Source organism: Chaetura pelagica, unplaced genomic scaffold (assembly GCF_000747805.2).
Source record: "Chaetura pelagica isolate M959 unplaced genomic scaffold, ChaPel_1.0 scaffold278, whole genome shotgun sequence".
In the NCBI taxonomy this organism is placed as follows: Eukaryota; Metazoa; Chordata; class Aves; order Apodiformes; family Apodidae; genus Chaetura; species Chaetura pelagica.
This window is the reverse complement of record NW_009954497.1, coordinates 4,597,997-4,620,578: the sequence shown is the minus strand read 5'-3', so window position 1 is coordinate 4,620,578 and position 22,582 is coordinate 4,597,997. Positions and strand designations below refer to the sequence as shown.

General features: G+C 39.4%; 1 protein-coding gene across 1 annotated transcript; it reads right to left on the bottom strand.

Annotated features, from left to right (window-relative positions):
- Window positions 1–5,581: 5,581 nt before the first annotated feature.
- Window positions 5,582–11,107, bottom strand: OPN3 (opsin 3). The gene is made up of 4 exons (XM_010004622.1): window positions 11,032–11,107; window positions 8,547–8,866; window positions 7,351–7,602; window positions 5,582–5,845 (listed from the first exon to the last, which is right to left on the bottom strand). The coding sequence occupies exons 1-4, from the start codon at window positions 11,105–11,107 to the stop codon at window positions 5,582–5,584; spliced, it is 912 nt and encodes a 303-aa protein (XP_010002924.1).
- Between the last annotated feature and the right edge of the window lie 11,475 nt (window positions 11,108–22,582).

Here is a 22,582-nt window from a genome sequence, read left to right as displayed (position 1 = left end):
CCCCCCCCCATCCCCTAATTCAGCAGCTTTCTGGCAATAAAAAAAACCTGAAAACCATGCATATTTCTGTGATTTGCAATGTTTCAGTGTTTTCTGATGGGTTCAAAGAAGACACTTATTTTATAACTATCTCTACAAAGCTGCAAGTCATGATAGATAGAAGCCATCATGTGAAATGGAGATGCAGACTGGTATTGTGTGATGTACATAAATGTTGCAGTAACGTGATGTACTCAAAAGATCTTTTAAGCTGAAATAGGGTTCAGAAGTGGACAAAACTCTTCTGAATATTACCTCTGGGAAAATAATGGCAATTAATGTTCAAAAGCTCATTAAGCATACTTTAAGCTCTCCCTGAGACCCAATGTTACTGAAAGGGTAATAAAATAAATGTATATTTGGCATAAGGAAATAAAACCTTGCCCAGTTGTGTAAGTGCCTCTTTCTGAAGGCTTCAGCAAGCCTGAGAAAAGCATAATTGCTCGTGGAATTTGCACAGACACTGTTCAAGTGATCAGCCATGGCCCATTCCATGTACTCAATACACACCTCAGAGCAGCACAACAAACCAAATGAAAGGCAGAGTATTGAGGGTGTATTGATGCAAGTCAATTAGATAAACCATTAAGACAATGGCATAGATGAAGGAGAAGAGTAATTTCTCATTTCTGTCTCACAGGCATCCATCACAGAAACAAAATCCCATTTTAGTTACATCTGGAATCTCACTATAGTAATAGAAATTCAGTAAATATGAATAAAGGGCACGGTGGCAGTAAGCTTGTTAAGTAAGGTTTAATAATTCTACACTTATCTTGGCCTCAGTCTCAATCATTGATTTATAAATCTGCTGAAAACTAGTATGGCTAACCAGTATGTATCCATGTTATTTCTCCCTCAGAGTAGACCTCAGGCTGCTTTGAGACACAACAACTGGAATTTTACCTTCACTTGGAGAAAGTTTCAGCAAGACAAAAAATGGACTTAGAAAGCACCATGCCTGTATAACCAGTCTCCTATTTGGCTGCACTCTGCAGAACATACAAAGATATAAGGTCCTCAAATCCACTGTGTCCATTGTGACAGGTCAGATTTCCTATTATTTACAGATATATATTTCCCATCTTTTTTCGAAGACAGAAGTACATGCAATATAAATAAGATATAATAGACATGAAAATGTGAATCTTCCCATATTCAGGGAAAAATGTGTAACGAAAAGAGGCTTTTATGAGGCCAGGCTTTCTTCCATCAGCAGGCAGCGAGCAGAACAAGCCACCAGAGGGAGCGCAAACACTGTGGAAATTGCAATGAAGCAAGAAGCAGAAGAGCCAGGTCCAGGCAGTGCTTGATGCCAAGACTTGCTAACAACCTGCATCCTATTTTCTACTGAAAATAATTTTTATTTCCTCTTCAGCTTTTATGCGTTGCAAGTAAATTCTTCAATACTAATATGTTAAGGAGAAAGAGAGAGAAAGGCATTACTGATTTTCAGCTGCAGCTGGATAAAGGAAATGCAGAGTCAGCTCAGAGCGCAGGCAGTGACCTGAGTATGTGAAATCTTCTGCCATCATAGTCAGAATTTTCTCACCTCTTACCTCTAAATATTGTAATTCAAATTCCATTTTTGAGCAGAAGGTTGTTTATGTAAGCTAAGGATAAATGTACTCTTAAGGGCTGTTCTTTCTGGATGGTTTAGCATAACATAGCACTTGGATATTCATTTCACTTAGTTGTTGCAGTATTCTAGCAGGAAACAGCAGCAAGATGCTGCCACAGGAGCACAAAGGATAATGCTTGTGAATACTTATCTCCTGGCTGATGTAATCTTTGTGATAAAAGATAATGTCTTAGCAGTATAAGACAAGACTACTCTCCATGAGGTCAGATACATTCAGCATAAATCTAGCTTCTCCTGGGAGCTGAAAAAAGAAGAGGGTAACAAGGCTGTGGAGCAGATCTGCACCATATATCCTGCAGTTTCTTGCCTCCATGGGATCCAGGACAGCAGCAGAATCCTCTACAATGGCAGGTCAGTGGACACAGTTTCAGCATTCATTACTACCTCAAAACACAGGGTGAAAGGGGATCCTTAGCCCAGCATGCAGGAGATGCAGAAATGCCTCCCAACAGAGCGCTGACACACAAGCTGCTGGGAAGTAATTTAACTGAGGCTCCTGTATTTGCAGGTTAGGCATGGCATTCTAGCTAAATCATCTCATGTATTTTTCCAGTAATCCATGAAATCAGTGAAAAATCATTATGGGAAATGGACTGGCTCTAAGGCTATCTCATGGTACTCACCACAATTGCCACTTCCCTTTGCATGATGGGATCATTAAATTCTTACCAAGAAGTTTATTTAAAATTTTCATAAATAAGATACCTTTCTTATCTCTTCTCCTTTTGACCTTCACACTTTCTCCTTCTCCTCTTTCTTAGTCTGCATTTCTCTGACTTAAGGAACAGCTAGTGGTCCAAATATAAATGCTAATCATCTTCCTTTTCCATTTCCTGTAATGGGAGATAAATGTCCCACATATATCTCTGCATCTTCATTGGAATAAAACAGCCAGTTGTGACATTCCCATAGTCCAAAGGGAGACTTTAAATGTTATATTAAAAAAAAATATATATATACGCATAAATAACCTGGTGATACTCAAAGACTGACTGTTACAATACTTAAATTCTGTAGCAGAGTGTGAATTTTGCAGCAGTGCTGCAGTTGCCCACAGAAAATAATGGAGCTTAAAAGATGAGCAAAGAGGATTGCAGCATGCTAACTTCACATGCCCATGCTTACAAAGCTAGTGACACTACAGCCTATAAGATCAAGTCACCTCAAGCAGTGGAAAAAATGTATCATTTTAGGCCACCAATTTAAGCAAAGTAGCCAAGATAACAAATTGACAAGAATTTTAGTGTTTCATTTTCAGGTATCGTTACATAATCATTAGTGTGTTATGCATTGTAGTGGTAAATATGTTGCACATCAATTATTTTAAAAATCATATACTGTTATTGTAAAGTATTCAAATTTTACCTTCATAAATCTGAACAATGGGTAATTTATCTTTACAGACACTATACTTGTTCTTTACAAAGGTCAACTGGAATCCTGAAATGCTATTGTTTTCTCAGGGCCCAGTGCTACCCTTCAAGATGTATCAAACAAGTGACAATACCAAACCATCTCCCTCTCATTGGAGAAAAAAATATTTCACCAAGAACACATTGATATAAATAAGGTACATTTAATCACTTGTTGAAGGCTTGATATACAGAAAGCACTAAAATACCAAACATCTTGTTGAAAGGATGGAATCATTATATGGAATGCTAATGTACATCTTTCTTCCTTTATAAACATAAATGTGCATAGATATAGTGATCACTGGATGAAAAAGCAGTTCTTGAAGTTGCAATGAACATGCTTTAGTAAGGGCAGATCTTTGACATCATAAGAAAACATATCTATGTATTGGCAGCGAAACCAAACCAAAAAACCCAAAAAACAAACAAACAAAAAACCAACAAACAAAAACTCAAACAAACCCAAATATAAAAGCAACAAACACTAGTATTTCTCATCTGTTTTCTCTCAGGTTATATGATTTAATCTAGAAACCAGAATAGACTCTGGATGCACTTTTAAGTATAACACAGAGCCAGTTCACCAGTGTTAGAGCTCTAGAGGGGTGCACATAGAAGGAATTTGCCTCTTCAAAAGCATGGACACAAGCACAAAGCCAGTCACTTGTTCTGAGTTGAGGTCAGCCCCTGCTTCCACAGACTAGATTAAAGCTTCTACATTCAGACCCTGATTTTTTCTATTTATTTTTGAAGTTGTACTCTTTACTGCAGGACCAACAGCTACAGTGCCAACAGCTATTCAGTATGTTCCCTTTATACCTCTCAGATTTGTCCCCAGAGGAAATAAATTCTTTCTTAGTTGCTTTTCCTACAGCTTTCACAGAAAATGGAAAAGCTGCCTGTTGCAGGTCCACAAGGCCTGTTTAGCAGCTGCCATAATTCAAAATTAGTTCTCTAACTTACTCAATCAATACTGACAGGAAGCCATGTCTGAGGCAGAATCCTGTTGCCATTTTGTACCAGCACCACTCGGAAAGGTGAGACAGGGGAAATAAAAATCTCTATTTACTCTGTTTACTGAGCTCCAAGTAAGGCAATCATTACTCACGCTGGAACTTAGGCAAAAATTATCCTGATCTCCCCTAACCATTACTTTCACAATAGTGTCAGAGTAGGTTCAGGATTAATATAGGATGATGCTCCTCATCCATGTACAGAAAAAATGGATGCAAGATAAAAGGGTATTGACCACATGCTGTTAACAAAAACAATTCTCCCTTTTCACTGTCCTTTTTTTACTGGTGCTTTGATTTGTGTTATTTTCTTCACTATGTAGCTCAGGGGTCCTACCAGGTAGCACCAAGACGATGGTCTGCTAAGCACACAGGGACACCTTTCTTGGGGCTTCTGATTTAACCATAACCCCAGTTATGGTTGTCAACATCACCTTTTGCACCCCCACCCTGCAAAGTGCCAATTCAGAGCAAATAAGCTACAATTAGCTTCAAACATTCCTCCTTTTTTCCTGATAACTGTGTGCTGGGAATGCTGTTCAGAGACTGCAGGATAACTGAAGCTGGAAAGAACCTCAGGAAACCCCTAGTCTTACTTGTTCCACTGCTTAGCTGTCCTCAGGGTAAAAAAACTTCTCCTTATATTCTATCCAGATCTCCTGCTTCAGTTAATCGTTGTTGTCTGTGATCCTTCCACTATGGAATCACCCTGAAGAGCCTGGCTCTATCTTGTTGAAAACCTCCCCATCTATATTGGAAGGCTGCTATTAGGTTCCCCTGAGGATGTTTCATCTCCAGGCTGGTGAAGTGCAGCTTCCCCAGCCTCTCCTCACAGGCCAAGTACTACAGCCCCTGACAATCTCAAGGGACTTCACTGAACTTACCCCAATTTACAGAAGTCTTGTATTTGGGTCCCAAAACTGGATGCATTATCTAAATGTGGCCTAACAAGGGCTGAGTTGAGGGCATAATCACTTCAGACTACTGGCTTTTATCCTGTCAGTACAGCCTGGGTGCTCTGGCACATTGCAGGCTCATGCCCTGCAGGACTCCACATCCTTTTCCACAGAGCTGCATCCCAGGCAGCCAGGCTCTGTTCTACTGTGCTGCAGCATTGTTCTTCCATCCCATGTAGAGGACTTTGCACTTGCCCATGCTGAACTTCGTAACATTTCTGTCAGCGTATTTGTCCAGCCTGACCAAGCTCTCCTGAATGGCAATCCTACAATATACTTCAAGAACATTCAGAGTAAAGACATCCATCAGAAATTTTGGCACAGATGCAGAGATTTCAGTACTGTGGCCAAAACAGAAATGCCTGCAGAGCTTCACCTGCAGAATCCCTTCAGTATTTCACAGCTTGAGAACACGGTTTCTTTTGGCAGCCCACAGACAGAGCCACTGAGACTGGTCTCCAAACAAAACAGCCTACTGGCTAAAGTCCATCTCATTCTCATGTCTCTACTTTATCCCTACAGTGGCTTTACTTGGATGACATTTACTTTTGTCCCATTGTATTTACTGTTGTCATCTATTTGCTGAGTGTCATCACTGGTGATAATAAAAATTACAGATGAAGAGCTGAAAGTCACTTTCTTCTTTGGTCTATCCCCCGCTTTCTGAGACATAACTATTGGTCGGATTGGTTTGTCATTCTCTGTTGATGGTTTCTCTTTCACAGTCCTCTGGAACCTCATCAGGCGAAAGCACAGGAGTTGCAAAAGGCATCGTCGAAACTGCAAGAGAGAATAGATAGAATGAAGTTACAACTTCCTAAGCACTCACTACGATCCAGTGAACACAGCAGTACAATAAATGTATTAAAAAAACCCACATATTTCTGCACATCTCCACGTTGTTCTGAGGTGGTTTCAGTGCTGTAACAAGCATGGTGGCATTTTTTAGTGGGTACTTTTTTACTCTGTGCCGAAGAGCTGAAGAGGATCACCTAGCCAGTAGAGGGCACTGAAATGCTACTTAGTGTTTTAGCAGCAGAAGGATCTGCAATCGACAATCTGCTAAGAACAAGAGGACTAGACTCCCCAACAAATGGGGGAGTGGGAGGGATAAGGCAGGAAGACACCCTCCTTTTCTCTGAAAAATAGTAGGACATCCTTCTAAACAACATTCCATTTAGCTGTGTTAAGGATTATTCTGTATTATTCTGCATGGCCAGTGACTTTCTTTTTCCAAGTACTACACAATAAATTTTGTTATAGGATATCAATCCTACTTTGATGCTTGGGAGGCAACAGGTCCGGTTGGAAAGAGGACATAGAAAGTTACAAAATGACAGAGCAAGATAATCTGGTGAAAGAGAAGGCCTATGTGGTGGTCTTGAAGATTTCAGAGATTGCTGGCTAGCCCAGGCTGCTGCCTGGCTATTGCAAACTAGTGTAGGAAATCACAGGAAAATTATTTTTTATAATGAGCTAAAATGTAATGAAAACCCAGGGAAATCCTTCTAGCAATTACTCCTGATTTTTTAATCTTTGTCAAGTGGTTCTATTAAACTCCAGTTATCTGTAACTTTATACAGTCTTGGTTTCAGAAGTTTACATGTTACAATTCCAGTTAGTGTTCAGGGTTATATTAAAGGTAGTCTACTTTTCATAATGAAGACTATAAAGGCAGACATAAATAAAAACTTGCATGTCATAGATAGGTATGGCTTCCTAACAGTATAAAATTTGTTTCAAAAGAGCGTTTAACTGTCATGAACATGAGATTCTGGCTTTGAATACAATGAAGCTTTGAGAAATGTTACTGATGTAATATTTGAAATACTACACCAAGTTGTTCAATACTTTTCTTGTCATAACAGAAGAGTCAGAGGCAAATTTTTCTTCCCAAAAAACAGACATTTGGTATTCTGAATTTTCTCTGACAGAGTTCTGTTGTGGTAAGGGAGTGACTCAGATGATGGTTTTCTAGTTGTAATCTATTTCATAGGTCAACTGTCAAAACTAGACATGTAAATTTTGACAGTCATTCCCCTCCCTTTAATGTGGGTGCTCAAGAGTGAACTCAGGTATTTAAAATCCAATTTTTAATAAGGTAGTACTTTAAGCCCCACCAGGGATTTTAATTCTGCTAGATTTTTACACTATTTATCCTAGCTGTTCAATTTTATTTTTTTTTTTAATCTAAGCTTTATAGATTAAAGCAAACCAGACCTAAACTAGACAACTGTGGTATTTGCTACTATTTACTAAAATAAGTAAATCTTTAACGTACCTACCTTTCTGTTCATGAAGATATAGATTACTGGATTATAGGCTGTGCTTGACTTGGCAAAGAAAGATGGGATGATAGCTACAGTTGGAGTTACAACATTGCTGTGGCCATATGTTACCAGGAGAGAGACCACTGCATAGGGCATCCAACAAATAAGGAATGTAGAGATCATTAAGAAACACATTTTAGCCACCTTCTTTTCATATTTTAGAAGTCTGATCACTTGAACAGTCTGGAAATCTTCGACACAGCGAAGCTGTAGAAGTAAAAAGATAAATGATAAGGTAAAACGTCCCTATATTTAACTTTAAACTGAGCAGTTCTAGAGTTAGGTATAAATAACTGATTTAGGTTTCGGCACAGACAACTATACACCTTTTCTCATGAGCCACAATTCTTCTGGAAGTTTACATGATGGTTCACAGACTTTTATTTTGTATATCAAGTGTAAAAATGTAATGTGAGGAAAAATAGAATAGCAATATAGCTGCACTCATCATCTTAAGTATTTTAGAAAGCTAACTTGTCCTCATTTGCTAGTGTAAGAAAGTTCGGTCTACATTTAGTGGTCCATTGTCTGGCTGTTTAGAACAGCTTTGGAACACCCTGGTGCCAGGGGAGTTTGTTCCCAAAGCAGCCCATGACTCTGGCAAGCCCAGGCTGGAGCAGCTCCAGACCTCGTGGCATGGACTCATGAAGGAGAGGTTCATGGAGGACTCTCTCCCATGGGAGGGACCCTGTGGGGAAGCAGGGAAGGACTGTAAGGAATCCTCCTTCCTGAAGAGGAAGGAAACTTACTCTAAACCACATCCCCTGTCCCCCTGTGCCACTGGGGGGAAGGAGGGAGAGAAACTGGGAACAAAGTTATTTGGGCCCATGAAGAAGAGACAGGTGGGTGCAATGTATTTAAGCACTGCTCTTTGTGTTTTCTGTGTTCTGTGTCCTGTGTGCATTTGATTAATGTGAGATTAAATTATTATTTTTTCCCCAAGTTGAGTCTGTTTTGCCTGGGACCTTAATCAGTGAGGAACCCTCCTTGTCCTTTTGTCTTGACCCAGCAGCTTTGTCCTCCTCATCCCGGGGAGGGGGGGGGGACTTGAGTGAGCAGCCATGGGGCTGTTCCTTTGTTGTCGTGTTGGGCCCAAAGCATGACACACTGAAAACATTACATTAAGAGAATTGTTATTTTAATTAACTTACCATTCTTACTGCATATAGAATATGGCCGTAGCAATAGGCCATGATCCCAACAGGTGCTACTAGACAGCCAAGGAAAAAAAGAAGCACAAAGGAGGTATCATTGGGGTCTTTTGATTTCCAATCCACTGAGCAACCCAATCCATGAATTTCCAGTGTGTATCTGTTCCAGCCCAAAAGAGGTGCTCCAGTCCAGGCTAGTGAGTAGAGCCAGATGTATGTGATAGCCCGCCAAGACCAAGAGAAATCAATCACTTTTGCATGGACTACTCGAATGTAGCGTTCATAGGCAAGAACAGTGAGAGTCATAATTGAAACAATTCCTGTAAGAAAAATAAAGACAATCAATTTAATCATTCGCAAACATTGTAAATTGGACCGAAGTCCTCTTGATAAATGTTTCCCTTGCTAGCAGGTGAACAGCTCAGGTAAATGCTGTACACAAACCCATGCAGTCTATTCCCTGAACAGAAGGTAAGGCAAGAAGTTCCCCTCTAATTTATCTGTGCTAAAAGATTAGGAAATACAAATTTTTACCTTAATTGTTATTAAAATAACAGATGTTTATGGAAGAAAATTCACATCACTCAACTATAGGGTCTGTTTGCTTACTTAGTACACTGAGGCTTTGTCTGTGATCAGTGGAAAGAAAGGGCAGCTCCTCAGAACAGTGAGTCAGAATACCTAAATTAACCTTACACTTTACTACCTTTGTTCTCCCTACAATGATACTCAATGACTCATGTCCCTGTGTACTCTTCATATTTCCCCATCATTTTTTTATATACGAGTACCGAATTCTGGCCATGATAAAGTAATCAAAAGCACACACGCTTGGTTGAAAGTACAGGTGTTGAGAAGCAATAATTTACTGAGTCCTTGACATTCTCAAGGAAGTCACTGTAAACTCAGTATCCTAAAAATTGGTATTTACATAGATCTTTGAATAGGTTTAGATCAAGCCACAGTCAGTCTGAAAGCACTGCTCATTAAAAGGATACTTGAGTTTTCTAACTACAACATAAGAGACCTTGATTAACCTTTTGGGCAGTATGTACTGAAGTGCAAATCCCTGCTCTGTTGGTATTCAAGAGATGTCTGGCAGCATGAGGCAAGAATGAGGCAGGTCACAGCACACTAAATTCTCCCTGATGCAGGATTTCTACTGCAACAAGGTCATAGCTGCAAAAGTAGAGGTTGAAGTAGTTAACCATAAAAACGGAAATTGGAAACAAAATGTCTTTGCAGGATAAGACAAAATGTAGCAAATTTTGTCCCAAAAAAGCCAATCATGTTTTGCAGTGCCACAGCTGCTTTGTTTATTAATGGTAGATGACATGCAGAAATACCTGTAAGAACAGGAATACTGAGATTTGCTATAAGGAGATGAGTTTTAAAATGTGTATTAGGGAAAAATGTGTACTAGGGAAAAGACCCTACACGTTATTTCTGTGGTAGGGTGTGATGTAGGCAATGTACATAATACTGTTTAAGAGTAATTTGCATTTTGTCATTCTTGTTAATTCTACAGTGATCTACATGTCTGAGGAACTGATAAGAAAACAATTTCAGTGTGTTCAAGGGGTAGAAGCTATATTGTGAGTGTGCATCACATGTAAGTACACGTTTCTAACTGGGCAGATAAGCACCTTTCAACTCTCAGATAAGTGATTACCAATAAACTACTGAACAAGCGGAACTGAACTACAGGCAGCATCTATCACCATTCAGACACTGCTGAGTGGAACAGACATAGCCAGAGGAAACATTTCTTAGTAGTGTTATCAGCATTTCAGAAGCTATTTAACAGAGGAATGTCTAAGATTGCACTGTTTGGGTTTTTTTCTCTCCCCTCCTTCATGTTGAAAAAAAGTAAAAAAAAGTAAAAAAAAAAAAGAGTAAAAAAAAATTAGGTAAAAAAAAGCTGTAGGAAATATTACTATACTCCCATAGAATGCAAATAACTTTGTTAGAATTGTGAATTTGTTCATCCATTTTTTTAATACAGAAATTCTATAGAGTAACTCATTACTTAAATTAAACATGCATTACTCTGTAAGAATCTGTAATTTGGTCTTTTTTAGAGCTGTTTCTTTATATTTGAAATTAACCCCAGGCCTTCCAAAAAAAAATCCAGGTTGGTGCAAACACAGACTCACTGTCAGTGAAAGAAGAGTCAGTATGTGAACTATAACAGGAGTCTGACCCCTGAAAATCAACAGGCCCTCACGTTACCACATGAGGGTGTTACAAGAACTGGCTGACACTGCTGTGAGGTCACTCTCCAGAATCTTCAAGAAGTTGCTGAGATCAGGGAACACCCCAGAAGATTGGAAGATGGCTAATGTCTCCTCCATCTACCAAAAGGGCTCAAAGGAATATGCAGGAAGCTACAGGCCAAATACTCCCATTTAAATCCCTGGGAAAATTATGCAACAGATCCTCCTGGGAGCTTCCACAATTCAGGGAAAAACCTGCACAGATTCACCAAGGGCAAATCGTGCTTGACAAACCTGATCACCTTCTACAACCTGCTCAGATGAGGTGGGGCAAGCAGTGGACATTGTCTACCTGGATTTCTCCAAGGCTTTTGATACAGTTCCCCACAACCTTCTCCTAAAGAAACTGCTGTGTTACAGTCTAGACAAGTGGTCTGTGCAGTAGGTGGGAAACTGGCTGACAAGTCGCACTCAGAGGGTGCTGGTAAATAGCTCCTTTTCAAATGGGTAACCTGTCACAAGTGGAGTCCCCCAGGGATTGACATTGGGCCAAACTCTGTTTAATATCTTCATAAGTAACCTGGATGATGGGATCAGGTATACTCTGATGAAGTTTGCCCATGATACTGAACTGAGTGGGGAAGTGGACACTTTGGATAAGGGAGCTACCCTGCAGGAAGACCCGGATAGGCTGGTAAAGTGGGCTAACAAGAACATTATGAAGTTCAAAAAAGACAAATATAAGTTCTTGCACCAGGGAAAACATAATCACAGGGTGCAGCACAGGCTGGGATGTATCTGGCTGGAGAGCAGCTCTGTGGAAATGGTCCTGAGGGTTCTAGTGGACAACAAGCTCAATATGAGTGAACAGAGTACTGCAGCAGCAAAGAAAGTCAACAGGATGCTGAGCTGCATCAATAAAGGCAACACCAGCAGAGATAAAGAAGGCATCATCCTGCTCTACACAGCATTTGTCAGGCCACTCCCAGAACACTGTGTTCAGTTCTGGTCCCCACTATACAAAAGAGATGTGGACAGGCTGGAGAGGGTCCAGACGAGGGAAAAGAATATCAAAGCACTGGGAAGTCTGACACATGAGGAAAGGGTGAAAGAACAGAGTTTGATCAGCCTTGAGAAATGAAGGCTTATATGAGACCTTTCCATCATGTTCCAACACTTAAAGGGCAACTACAAAGAAGATGGAGACTCCCATTTTACAAGGAGTCACATGGAAAACACAAGGGGTAATGTGTACAAGTTACTCCTGGGGATGTTCCGACTGGACACAAAAGGAAAATGCTTCACAATGAGAAAGATAAGCCATTGGAATAATATCCGCAGGGAAGTGGTGGAGTTCCCAACACTGGCACTTTTAAGATTCAGATGCACAGGGTACTGGGCCATCTCATCTAGACCATGCTTTTGCCTAGAAAGGTTGGACCAGATGATCCTTGAGGTCACTTCCAGCCTGGTATTCTATGACTGTATTAATATCTTTATTAGTGTGTATCTTGATGCCTTTTTTCAAAGAGAAATAAATGTGGTAAAAATCTGTATGGGATAAAACTTTTAAATTATTATTTTACTGAGTAAAGTCTGCAATTTGAAGGCTAAGCCTGTGATTTCAAGGTTTCGGATGTTATTACCACAAGTTGTTTAAGCCCTCAAAATACAAGCAGCTCCACAACTCTCAGTTATCCCACAAATTGGGGAGCTCTTGTTTTTGATAGAAAAAACAACTCCAACTCTTGGCAACAGTTTTCCAGCTTGTACAAGTTTCAGCAATTTATTTTATCCCTAACTCTAAAGTATATTGAAAAATTCTCCATAGGTAGAGTCTTTGAAACTGTTAAAATTACTTAGGAGCTTAGGTTTTGCTAAAGTCAGTGGGTCATAAGGTCCACTTTTGCACTGGGGGCTGGGAAGGTCCTTAATTTTTAATAAGGCTTCAGTACAGAGGAAAGGGCAAGACTAGAATAGAAAACAATTTGAATTTTTCCCCCCATTATGCATCTTTTCTGTTCTGCATCAATAGGCAACTAAAGCACATTTGATATTTCTTAACAAAAGCTTTGAGAAAGAAGCAGCACAATTAGCTCATGTAACTAGAATAGCCTCGTAGATAGACCATTGAAGTATGAACTGACTTTCATACCAGTGAACAATCGGCCACAACAACCGGAAACCTTATATGTTATTTGGGTTTCCCAGCTAGACAGAATTTCAGCTACTCTGTTTCCGCATTTTGTGGCAACAAATTCCATTAAGAAGCTGCAAAGCCATACAAGCAGAAAATGCCCAAGGGTCTTGTTCAGCTCTAAGTAGAGAGCCTGCCACCTCCACGCGTAACGATATGAGCTAGTAGCTAACTCACAGTAGCAAAAACTTGGAAGAATCTGTTCAAACTCATCATGCCACAGTCAGTTTGCAACATGCATTTTGACAGTCTGCAGCTAATAGCACTGTCAAGTCCCAACCAAGTTTCTACACAAGATAATAAAAAAAAATATATTTAATGAGTTACTTATATCTTATTTGGTAATTACTTGTACCTCTGCTGCACTGATAACAAGAATGGAAAATTTATTCTCAAATGAGGAAATACTAATTAAATGAAAAACAGTGAAGGGAGAATTAATACAGTTTGGTAGGTGAATTAATTCAATTGAAGATTAGCTCTGGTGTCAAGGGATGGTTTCAAGCAGCATCTGTGATATATTCAACATCCTAGGGAGTACTGCTGGAACTTCATAGTTCTTGGTTATGATTAACAAATTTAAAAGTTGCGTTTCCTTCTGAGATTACTTTTCTTCCCATGGAAACATAGGATTCTATTAAACCTGCTCTATTAACCTATTCATGCCAGTAACAAGATAGCCAACAAACAGGACATCTAGAGGTGCAGCTACAGAGTAAATTATAAATCTACATAGCTATAATGAGGTAAAGCAGAGCTTTTCACAAGACCTATCTAGTTGCATAGTTCAAAGGAATTCATAAAAAGTCACTCATTTTGAAGTCACCCACAAATGGACTTAAGGCCTCATTTCTTAAAGGGCCTTCTTCTAATAAATTCCTGCCTTTTGCAGAGATCTACATGTTAGTCTTTAATCATATTTTCCATCTTTAAAGAAAATAGTTCCTCTTTTAATAGTAACTATCAAATGAGCTTGCGATGTACATTCTTCAGTTTGTCCTTGAAGCCAAAGCCGTTATAGAAAAAAAATGTCTATAAAAGCAAATCCTCTAGATAGATGTGTTTTGTTATACAAGATAACTAGCTGAAGTGTAAAAGTGTTTTCAGATACAGAGTTAAAGCTTGAAACAAACGTAAAAATTCACCTTTGTGCCACAGGCTTGTTAGATGCACTACATATTTGCTTGTCATCCAGATTTCCCCCAGTAACTGTCAGTGAAACCATAGAGAAGGCTGAGTGAAGTTTATTATGGTTCACTGCAAAGAGTTCACAAGTGAATCCCAAAGCCTTCATTCAAGCAAACTTATTTTAAATGGAGACTCTGTACTTAAGGATTTCATTCCTTGTTCACTTTGGATTTTAACCCGTAGCTTTCAGACTTTCATTCTAAAGATATTTCTTTCTATATTAGGCTCCACTTCAACTTCTCTCTGTCATCTTTCCACTGTTGGTGATTTCTTCTTTTGAAACATTATTTTATCTTAAGGTTTATCTTGCATTCTAACAGACCACTCTTTATGGCCAGTTAACAGTTCTGTATCTTTGCCCAATATTAACACTAAATGCTTATGTCAGGAAGGATGGAGGGAATCATTAGATGATCATAGCTAAGAGGCTTACATGCAGGATTGTGTACAAAGCAATCAAAAGCATTGGTCATTTGCTGTTCAGATAAACCTATTAAATTAATCTCAGTAAGAAGCACATCTGAAATATGACGCATTTGGTGGATCTGATGAGATATCTATGCTGGGCATTAAAGATTCTCTTCTTTTTACTGTGGTTATTAAGCCTTCTTGTGGCATAACCTGTATTTAAAAACAACTGGAGTAACATACATATGCCGCCACCTCACATTTCAAACACCGCACAAGTCTACATACAGGTCATACTTTAGTTTGGATGACAGATTGATGTCACCATGCTATGAAATTAAGCAATTTATAGGACTCAATATCTTATGAGGTTGAGACTTGGAGGCAGGGGAAATTGTGTTCTCTTCCTCATTATGATGACTAGTTGTCTGCATCTGGTATTTAGCTTTATACTCACTAGGCCAGCAGACTTCAGGGTGTCTTTCCTATGTGACACTCTAGTATGGATTTTCTTCCACAAGGCAACTCCTCAGTATTTCACTTGATAAGTAGAAGGAATATCCTTCAGATATGTAACATGTCTGACCTGATCCCACAATTCTCTCATAGTGCTCAGCTGACACTTTCAAAGTGGAGCTGTAGATGCTGACTCCCAAAGATTGTAGCTGATATGGCAGGAAAAAAAACAAGGAACCTTACACATAGCGTTACCTAGAGTGAACATGCACAAAGAAATCTCCTATAAGTAGAATACTTCTCACCCTTTCAAAGATTCTCTTAAATCTGTCTTCAGAGCCACCTCTGTCATATCTCCCCACTTACACATGGGGGGGACTAAGCCTGTCTCATCCTCTATATTCCTCCATCTTTTGCTTTTTATTTTTTTCAAACCTGATGCCTATGAACACATTTTTTTTCACATTCTTTGGTGGGAAAGGATGGGAATATATGGCAGTTATCAAGTACAACTACTGGTTTTCTTCTTTGCATGCTCAGAAGTCTAATTGAAAGTCAAATCTATGACCATAAATAATCTTCAGCTGCAGCTACCATTAAAGAAGTGAGAATATAATGAAACTTGAAGCGTATTAACATACACTGATTTTTATATTTGTCACTACTCCTACCTGCCACTTTCTGGTACCATTCCTTTCAATAAAGTGGCCTATTACCAGTCCTGTGAAGCAACCATGAATCTTTTCAAGCCATTATAAATTAAAGAGGACTCTGCTTTCCATTCTCTCTCTTTTCTCCCTCCCACCTCCTCCCAGTACATTGATTTTGAGTCATCTTTGGTTGGCTGGCAACCAGCATGTAACAATGCCCATTGTAACCACAGAATATAATGGTATTACTTAAGTCGAATCTTGGGAGATATTTTCAAAGAGCACACAGATGCAAGGCTTCTTGTGCTGTCTCTGTAGAAATGCAGTGCTTTGCATAATGTTATAAACTTTGGTGCCATATCTCATCTGGAAAAACCTTACCCTTTTTAGCCCATCATATCCACATCATGCATGTTCTTGTGCTGCTTCCAACAACCTCATCTATGATTTACACATAAGGATGACTCTATTTTTCAAGCACTATCCAGTTTTTGTGGCCTAGCACAGAGGAAAGCGCTTAATTTTACTTCCCTCCCCAAGCATGCTTTCTGGAAATGATTTAGATTTCATTCTGAATTAGTTGCATATTTTCATATGATTAAACATGTGCCGATTTAAAAAAAAAAAAAAAGCTGTTACAGAAAGCCATTATGGTTATTGTTTGAGTATCAGCACTTTTCTGCAAGCCAGAGGCAAATTTAGGAACTAATTGTTTTGACTCAGCAAAAATATACATTTCAAAACATTTTTTTTTTACCTAAAACAAATTTTATTATGCTTAAAGCTTCTCAGAATACTAAAAATCTGTATACTTTGATTCAAGACCAAGACACAAGGTTCTGAGGGTTGATTTACTCCACTAGCAAATCAGTCTTCCTAACTCTTACTGAAAGGTTTGACTGCTCAGTGTTTACAGATAATGACTGTCTGCTCTATAGATTTTTTGTCTCAGAGAACACTCCTTTCTGCAAGTACTGATTATAAACATAAACACTCTTTGTGTTTAGGAGCTACAGATGCTAGTTTTAGCTTCAATTTAAGCCCGGGGAATTACCTAGCATGAATGGGGTCATTCCCGTTTAAGCTGCATACGTCAAATGTAGCAAAAGAAAAGTGTCTTCTTGTTTAAGCCCCTAACATGCAATTTTTATGTTGCAATTCTTTCTCTCTCAGTAGCCAGACACTCAGAATCTGGGAGGAATGATAAGCTATTTCTTGCTATTTCTTGCTGTTCACAGTTTTTTTGAAAGAAAATTCTCACTTTTCCCATTTTGTATTGTTTTCCTACTGAAATACTGCATTTGGCATAGACTTGATCCTCCCATGTGATAATTATTTCTTACATACTCTTTTTTCTCAAGTCATATTAGTCTGGATACATCATTAAATACTTCAAGCTAAACAGTGCAGGCCAGCATGGAAAAAAGTGTAAAACACATTTGAGCTGTAGTGCATTGTCCCATACCATGTTTCTATTCTGACTTTATAGTCCCTAATTAGAAAAAAAAAAATATTGCAGTGCCTTCAGAACAGAAGTGTTAGTTTCATCTGGTTCTAACAATTGCAACTGCTTCTGCCCTCTCCATGCAATACACAACATACCTGCATGGTTTGCCATAGCCTGTCCCCCAAAACATGGCTTGTAAATTGGATGGCACTGGTATCAAATATGTATTTCTGAAGACTTAGCAACTCAGCAGAGTAATAATGCAGCAAGTGAGATTCCACCATGAGACAGAACATTACTTCTGTCAAAAGACATATTATTTTCCATATAAATTAATCCTTAACCTACATCCAAGTGCCAAAATACTATTTTGTATACCTTATCAGAGGGGAAAGCAACTCTTCTACAATCCCTCCTCACCTCCTTCACATTTGAAAAGCTAGACAATTTAGTAGAAGCAGCTTCTTGTTCATAGCAAGACATGGCGCTATAGGTCTCTGTAGTTTTGTATTACAAAATATATATAACCAGTCTATTTTAATTCAGCAATTAGAAGTTACCATATGTTTTAGGTGAAAGCTTTGTATCACTTCTAATTTTTCAACAAATTTTAGCATCTGCAGTCAAATCTAGGTAGATGAAAATCACTTCTTTTAGACACAATCAACTTCAAGTATTTTATATACACCTCTCCTATAAAATTACAGTGGAATTAATCACCCTTTCCATGTTAAATCCTGTAAGTGAATAATTCACTGTAAGAAAAAAAAATTAAAAATCCTAGAGCTGAAAGCATGCTGATCAAGACTCCAGCTGTCTGTAAGACAAGATCCTAAAACTGTCTGCTCAGTAATATAGAAAATGTTTTTAGTGAGATTGAATCAGTGTATATCGCATACACTGGTGATACAAGAAAGTGGCACAGAGCATCATTCTTTCAGTGTGCAGAGAAGAGCCTCAGAAAAACTATCTCAACATTATATATAAATAAATATTTTTGCTTTGCTTTAAAACAGGTTGTAAATGGAGCAAGGTCAAAAGGACAGTCTCTGATCATTATGGCAGTACCATGTGCATGTGAGAAGGGAAAGAGGGGAAACCAGCATGCCTTATCAAATATAAAATAACCTCAGCTGTATACTCTGCAGCTTTTCATGGAAAAATACAGTCTGTAAAACTGCTTGCAAATTATCTCATCCTCCAGTTCACATTCCTGGAAGAGAATATACCTGCATGTCAACATTGACTTGGTAGCTCAAGATCTAGCTGCTGTATACCAACAGTGACTTGTCCAGAAGGGTCATAATACTTGCAATTAATTTGACTTTGAAAGCTTGCAGTGTTTATTTACCCTTACAAGAACTTCTTACAGCTAGAAGAGATCAAGACCTCTAATCACACTTCAGTAACACTAGCCTTTCAATCACAATTAAGGTTTAATAATATAAAGCCCAGACTACACCCTTACTACTCAATCTTCTTATGCAAGAGATTGCTTCAGATACATGATTTTGGTTCCTGTTCCTCAAGACCATTCCTGTTATGGAACATTTTTTTCACTCCTTTCTTCCCTTGCTCAAATATATCAGAAAGTGTTAGAACACCAGTGCTGGCAGATCGATTCGTTGTCCTTACTTGTAGCTGAAGTGATTTATGCTTGAGGTAGGTATGTATGTTCCACGTGATCAGCCTAACTTACCTCTGAACCCTCAGGGCCTATTCCTATGTACAGAAGGCATTAGAGCAGATTTCCACTGCCTGTGGATGGACGGGATACAAATTTATCTTGCGCACATCAAGTTCTGCAACAATCACTGTCATTTAAAAAAATCTTGCTTGGCTGTGAAAAGCTAGTAGATGCTCATAAACATTTTTATGCCCTAAGCCCACAATTAAACAAATTTTGCTTCAGTTAAGAGGGTACCCGTGTCTGTTAACAAAGACATTTGGTTACGTTTTCCTGCTAGGTGTTTTCTCTAGCAATTATACACAAAAATGGAGACCAAAAGCCTTCCAGGAATTAGTTGTATTTCTAAATCAGATAAAGAGATTACACAGATCTCTTCCACTTGCAGTTTGGTTGACTACAGACAGGGAAAGTTACAAGCTATTGCATAAGAAGAGGGTGGCAGACTCAGGAGGACCAGCATAGTTGACTGCACACCTTCATGGAAAGGTGACCTTCACGGACTAAATAAATTACTTCATTGAAGTAGCTATCATACTCCATCAGGACACATCGCTTGTTAAAAAATAAACACTGGAACTCAGTATAACTAATTTAAATCTGGATTACTGTCTAAAACAGAAAACAATGTCATCAAAGCTTAGACTACGGCTTGTCAATCTGATCTGTCATTTTCCCCACAGTAGTACATGGAGCGCTGGAATGGCTTTGTAACAGCAAAGAGAAGCTCTTTCATGGCTTCTGTTGCGAAGACACATGTACATACACGGTATCTTGACTTTAGAATCTAATGTGTGTAAGAAATTGGTATTGTTACTTGTGTGATAAGGACAGAAGTTCAGTTATCAAAATTCTCATTCTTGCACTGCAGCAAGCAGATCTCTGCAAATTCTACAGGCCCAAAGAAAAGCTTTGAAGCCCCAGGAAAAAATAGCCAGCAGTAGCATGAACAGTAAGTTCTGAGCTGTACAACCTAACACAAGAAGCCCCTACTACATGAGGCTTGCCTAATGATAAAGTTGTGATAATGCAGACACAGGCTATTGCAAGGTACACAAACAACAGCCATTTATTCCTAGACAGACAATTTGCAGTTCTGTTGCCGCCTTCTCAACTGAAAAGTTTCAGAACATGAACATCTGCTCACAGTGTCTAAGATCTGGATCTCACATGCCTCCAAACTGCTAGACTGGCTGGTAAGATGAAAAGCACTTTTACAAAGAGCTTTTCAAATTCTCCCGTCCAAAATTACTAGAAGCATAGAAAGGGCCCTCCTTGTTATTTTTGGGGGGGAAGTTGTCAATGTTATGTAGCAAAAGTTGCAACTACTCTGTTTGGTAATGAGAACTTCACTTTTAAAAGCTGACAATTTTGTCTGTCTTTCAACCAATGAATGTATTTTTTATTCCCAAAAGTTTCTGGGGGAAGGAAGTGGAGTGTTACACTTTAAGAAGCACTGCTAGGTAATACATATACAAGACCTCTATTATGTTAATTTCCCCTCCACCACCACCTCAGGAAATAGCTGACTTGGGCTTTTATATACAAGAGAAGTGTATTTATAAATATAGTATCAGGTTACTCTGAATTAAATTTTCAATCATTATCTTCACCATCATCAAGAAAAAAACCCAACAAAATACACCCACCAAACAAATCAAAACAACAACAAAAAAGTAAATGCCAAATATCAAAACCCTTCAATTACTGTTCTCTTCATAGACATATCACAAAATGATAATAGAAGCTGTAGTGGCAACAGTCCAGATGGCAAGTGCACTGTGATGCTACCTGCAGGGCACAACTTTTTCCCTCCTCTGTATTGACATGCCACTGCTGACCTACTCCAGTGGGGAACCACTTATCTTCACTACCAGAAAACAATGTTTCTGTTTCTAGCTAAGAAGATGAAAACAAGACTACCTACAAAAGGAAACCTTAAACTTAGACATAACTTAATGAGGTTAGAACCACATTGTAACAGTCAACTTAAATATTTTCTATTACTTTAAGTGGCAGATGAACAAAGTACACATTCAGGCATCAGATACTCCTGTGCATTAAGTTGTACATTTACTCTCCAGTTCCATCCAAAAACTACACACACTTTTCTAATACATAAAAAATAAAAATAAAAAACACCAAACAACAACAACAAAACCACAAAAAACAGTGATGCTAGCTTGCCTACCCTGTAGATGAAGCCAAATAATTTGCCTATAGTTCTTTGGGAACACAGTTATTAAAAAAAGGATGCAGGAAACACTGCATCAACACTGAATACACTTCTAGTGACAAATTACATAGCTCGGCCCAAAATAAAAATAAATTTAAAATTGTGTGTGAGTAAGCAATCTGCTTGCCAATTTATTCCTCCCTATTAATCCTACCCTTGGAAGATGGTAAGAGAGTATTATAGTCTGTTTTATAACATCACCCCTCAACTGCATCTTATTTTTTTGACCCTGTATGGAAAATGTCTTAATCAAAAATAACAAGTATAATATATAAGGGATAAAGACAGAAACAGAGCTACACATGTCCTGTGTAAGTGTAATGTTCAGCTGTCTGGCAGAATCTGGTTGGCAAATGCTTGAGTTTTTCAAGTATTTGAAATGGTTGAGCAATGTAGACAGCCTTATGTTAGCTACGTTCTCTAGTACTTTCCCTGAATATATTAGCAAACAAATGTCTGAGAGCTGTGCACTGCTGAGATCCTGCAATATCAAACCTTGCTTAAATGTCTGACTACATCCTGCATCCACCACATCTTCCAAGATACAAACTGCACTGGGCAGCAGCAGTCAAATCAATCATGAGCAACTACACCCCTCCACCCCAGCAGCCCACCAAAGGCGCAGTGCCACGTCGGATTATGCAGGAAAGAACAAAGTATACTAAGACTTCAGCTTGCCTTACTATAGCAAATTTTCAGTGCATGGACACTGCATGGGTGCACTGTGATCCACGTCTAATTTATATGCCCCTGCCAGAAAAAAAAGGAACTGATGGGAACTTTAGATTTGGTTCTTCATTAGCCAAAAACTTCCTTTCACCATTAGAAATACAATCCTGTTCCTTTGCAGCATCCTCAATCAGTAAAAACTAAGCCGTACTCCTTTTAACAGGTTGCACTTACTCTTCTGCAGACTTCTGTAAAGGGTATTGATGAGTTTCAGGAAAGAAAACAGCAAAATGCTTACGGTTTTTGAAAATGGAAACAGCAGAAGTAGCCCTTCTGCAGCGCTAAGAGCCCCGTTCCACGGGAACCAAAAGACAACGTTGACACTGCTATGGCTAAAAGAGAGATAGGATTTGAATTACACAGCTGGATAAAGAAACCCAAGTCACTGCCGGACGCCGTAGGGCCGGCCAAGGGGCAGGGAGCGCTGCCACCGCCCGCGGGCAGGTCCCCTCCACCTGCTCCGCTGGGGCGGGACCCCACAAACCGCACCCCGCGCTCCTCAGATCGCAGCCTTTCCTCATGTGAAATACAGCACTTTATGCTGATGAAGTCTGTGCAACGCGCGCTCAGCTCGAAGATCCCCGTTAACAACGCTACTGCCTTTTCCCCCCCAAGTTTCTCGTCCCACCGGCAAGGACGGGAGGCCGAGGAACAGATTCCCGACGCACTCGCTGTTTGCTCCCGCTCGTTTTCCTCAGCATTGCCCCCTTCCTTCCCAAAGCCCTGCCCGGCGGCACGGCCGGGAGGTGGAACCCCCCGGGCAGGCAGGGCTCAGCCCCTCCTGCCGCGGCGGCGCCCCCGGGGACAGGACGGGGGGCGCGA